A 4,256-nucleotide genomic window follows, 5' to 3' on the forward strand; every position below is an offset into this window, starting at 1 on the left:
GGGGGGGTCGAGGAAGGGACGGCCACGCTGCGGCCACGGGCGTTTCTGAGCAAAACTGCCAGAGTAGGAAACGGTGCCCCAAACCAAGGAGTTGGGCTTGGGTGGTGGTGGGAGACCTGACAGGTCCTTCCTTCTGCTGGTGACCCTTCCGTCATTCTGTGCAAGTTGTAGGATTGGATGTGTTGTTAATTGCAATTAACTGATTTGAATTCTTTGTCTTCCCGGCAGCCCCCAGCATCCCTCTTGCTTGTTCTTCCAGTATAATACCCAGTTGGGGCCCCCTTATCACATCCTGGTGGACACTAACTTCATCAACTTCTCCATCAAGGCCAAGCTGGACCTGGTGCAATCAATGATGGACTGTCTTTATGCCAAGTGTGAGTGTCTGCATCACTCACAGCTTCTTCTGGACTACATAGTGCTCGTGATGTGCTTTATTGACCTCATACCATCAGCTCAGGATAACAGAAATCTTTAAAAAAAAAGATATGTGCTATAATCATCAAGCTCATTGTTCATGACTGTGTTAACCATGGAACTTTCTTTAGTTTTAGTCAAACAGTGGTCTTAAATAGTAATCTCAGCAAACATAAAGCATTAATAGCTTAAACATCTAAAATTACCATGGCATAGTCACAAGCAGTGGCTTTACATTTCACCACCTTTTCAGTTCTGAGAAGTTTAAAACTGTAAGTAATATGTTACAGAGTTCCATGATAGTTCCTGAGTCTGTGGGCAGTACTGCAGAAATCTCTAAAGAAATACTGCTTGGTTGTAATACAGACTTCTTTTGCACGTAGGTATTCCATGTATCACAGATTGTGTGATGGGTGAAATTGAGAAGTTGGGACAGAAGTACCGCGTGGCATTAAGGTAGGTGCAGGGTGTTCTCCATTTCTGGAACATGATGTTTTAATGTAACAAAATGAAAAGCGCTTTCCATGATGGTGCTCTTACACTAGAGGGTGGTTAGGTTGTTGCAGAGTCCCAAACTTGGTTTTGTTTCTCTGGTTGTATGAGACCAGTTCAATGGCTCGAGTTTTAGATCACTTTTTTTAAAACTTAAGTGCTAGGTATGGGTGCATAATATTGATCTGCAAGTCTTTTTCCCCTCCTAGACTTTGAAAATAACACTTCCTCCTCTTTCTCAGAATATACATAGATTTATTTTTTTTAATTACGGAAATTTCTAAAAATAAAGAAATAGCCCAACAAGTAGTAAGAAATACCTAACCCAAAATAATTACCCAGACACATTGCATTGTTTGTTTGCTCCTCTTATCAATTGACTGTTGTGGACCATTCACTCCATCCCTTCAGCCCCTGTTTTGAGAATAACATGCCGCATGTCACAGAAAGGGGTATTCCTCTTTCTCCATGCTCTGTCACTCTACACTCTCACCTGATTGCTGCGATGCTGCCTTATGTGTCCCCACAGAATTGCCAAGGACCCTCGCTTTGAACGCTTGCCGTGTATGCACAAAGGAACCTACGCCGACGACTGCTTGGTCCAGAGGGTCACTCAGGTATTTCTGTTTCTGAAAGTTCCTAAACTGTGCTAACACACTAAAAATTCTTGAACCCTCCTAGTTACTGATGACTTCAGTTTCCTGCAAACTAAAATCTCATTAAGAGGCAGTTTCGGTTGCTAGCACAACTTGCTCTGAAGTAATGTATAGTCTTGCCCGAACGTTTTCATTGTATAGGACAGCATCTAGGATGGGAAAGCTGCCAGCTGGGAAGGCTGAACAGCCTCTGGATGTTTCTTGGAGTGTATTTTGATGATGAGGAGGATTTTACTGGTCTGCTGTGGAGTTCTCTAACAAGTCCTAGTAATGCCTCTCTAAGGACTCGTAGCCCTCTTGGGTTAAATCGGCTCACTGAATAGAAGCTTTTCCTCGGCTTTGTCTACTTTGTGTGGATTCACTGGCGTTGAATCTGACTCGCCTCTCTTTTTGCAGCACAAATGTTACATCGTGGCCACAGTGGATAAAGAGCTCAAGCGGAGAATACGAAAAATCCCAGGAGTGCCTATAATGTATATTTCCAGGCACAGGTAAGGAATCTCTGTCAGAGAGGGACACTGCCTGGTACAGTCCTTGTCTGACAGGGATTATATGGCTGTGTATTTATGTCCTGCGTTGCCTGCGGTCCAGGCTGTAGTAAAGGGCTTAGTGTTTGCACAGAAGTAGAAGTACAGCTGCTGCTGGGAAGAGACTGGTTACAGACCCACTTTTATTGTAGTCTACATGTTTATTTGCCTTTACCTGGAAAACTAGTTTCCTTGAGGCCAGTATTTCCACAGATCAGTTTTGCTTACCAGCAGGACTACCAGGCAAATGCATTCTACAGGCGCTTGCAGAAAAGATCCATTCTTGGTCCATGTTCTGTTTGGTAGCTTTGTGTACCCTCAGCTAAAAGATTGAATTTGCTTCTTAACTAAAAACCAAACCAATCCAGAAGGATGCTAGTGCAGCGATTTCAAAGCAACAGATTTTTCTAGTGTCTGCAAGTACTGGCTCACTGTATTATTTTTATATAGGTACTAGGACCAGTGATCTACTGTAAAAACATTTGCTTAAATTAATTTCCTCTTCCTTCCAAAGCACTCGTAAAACCTAACTAAGAAGACTTTACTCACCTTCATTTGTCATATCCAGTGTTTTAATATTTCTTTTACATAATATACAGCCCAGAAGAACCTATGCCAAATTGTTTCACAGCATGGTAGATAAGTTTGGTAGCATGGTAGGGAGAGAAGTCAGGATGTGGTAAGAAAAGGGCCGAAGTCTTCAAATGAGATGGGAGAGATGCTGGAAGGGAAGCAGTTGTGCTAGCAGTGGAGACAATGAGTAATGCACAGACAGAGCGATGTATCAGAAATTAGATTGCTTGCTATAAATATGTAATCTTAACTGATACGTAATTAGAATGTGGTTCAGAAGATTTTTCTCTCAAAACATCTTTGCCCGTTATTCACTGTGGCCATGAATCATAAGTTTGAATGGCCAAAGTTTTATTCTGCACAGTGGTCTGCTCTTAAATCCTAAGTCAGATCTTACAAAACCACCATTTTGTATTTCTCTGAAGCTGGTAAGTTTTTGAGATGCTCGATTTCTAAGGAGTTTGAGGTGAAAGATAACAGCAACTTTATGAAGGCTTTTTGCTTTCAGAAGTAGTGTTTTTCTTCCTGGAGATCTGAGCTGCAAGTAGAAATGCAACAAAGCTTCTTGCTCTTCGGTCTGTGTGTAAACCTGTCGCTGCATGGGGAGGGAAGACACATGGAGTAGGTTGTCTTCATGGGTTTTCCTTTTTCTTGCTCAGATACAATATTGAGAGAATGCCAGATGACTACGGAGCGCCACGATTCTAACCTGTCCAGCCAAGCCATCGATGCCAGGACTGTGAGCCAGGATAGGGGTCCTTCCGATTCCAGCCCTTCTGCTTGCTTTTTTGATGGGACTCTGTTCATAGGACTGTGGGAAACATTGGACTGACATCATGGCCTTGATCTTTTAAGAAAAAGCTATGTGAAGAGCCTGTTTTTATTCATCCTTGCTCTGACTTGGCCTGATTACCTGTAGCTGGGAGAAGCATATGGGAAAGAGTGGACAGCAATGCCCAGAACGTGCTTAACTCCCTCTTCCTTGGGATCATTGGATGAAAGTGCTTTCAGCATTCTTAATTAAATGTCAGTGACACGACTCGGGCTAAGAATGAAACCACAGAAATTTTATGATGTTTCTCTTGCTGCACCTGCAGCAGGACAAGTATTCCTCTGGGAACCTGCCTCACAACTGTCCCAGGAGCAGATCAGAATCTGCATTCTGGAGAAAAGCCATCAAATCTGCACCAGCTGGCATGCCCTCTCTGGAGCAGTGGTCTGGAAGATTTTAACTCAGAATTGAAGGGCTTTTATTCAACTGTACAATGAATGAAGTTGGGTTAAGTCCTGCTCAGTTTCCCATGTCTGTACTGGGTTAGCCCAGTCCTTTTGCTTATATGCAGAGCGACAGTGGGAAAGCAGGGTTGGGCCAGAACAGACCTCTCCCTCTTGTTAGCTTGGCACCTATGCACCTCAAAGACTCATCCCTTTCCTTAGGTGTCAGGGAAGAGGAGGAAGGTGTCAAACTGTGAAAGGTGTTAATGTGGGCTGGGAGCAGAGGGGGGGTGGAGAATGGAGCAATGGCTGCGGATCAAGAGTCTCACAGAGACTGCAGCATTTGCTGCAGGGAAGAAAGAGGTCAGAGAAGGGA

General features: G+C 43.5%; 1 protein-coding gene across 1 annotated transcript; it reads left to right on the plus strand.

Annotated features, from left to right (window-relative positions):
* Positions 1-228: 228 nt before the first annotated feature.
* FCF1 (FCF1 rRNA-processing protein) lies at positions 229-3,566 on the plus strand (the record flags this gene model as incomplete). Its single annotated transcript, XM_010192160.1, has 5 exons — positions 229-377; positions 801-873; positions 1,439-1,526; positions 1,962-2,056; positions 3,325-3,566. Coding segments are annotated over 5 exons (454 nt in total), but the record flags the coding sequence as incomplete, so codon positions are not given.
* Between the last annotated feature and the right edge of the window lie 690 nt (positions 3,567-4,256).

This window comes from Mesitornis unicolor, unplaced genomic scaffold (assembly GCF_000695765.1).
Source record: "Mesitornis unicolor isolate BGI_N332 unplaced genomic scaffold, ASM69576v1 scaffold50659, whole genome shotgun sequence".
NCBI classification, from domain to species: domain Eukaryota; kingdom Metazoa; phylum Chordata; class Aves; order Mesitornithiformes; family Mesitornithidae; genus Mesitornis; species Mesitornis unicolor.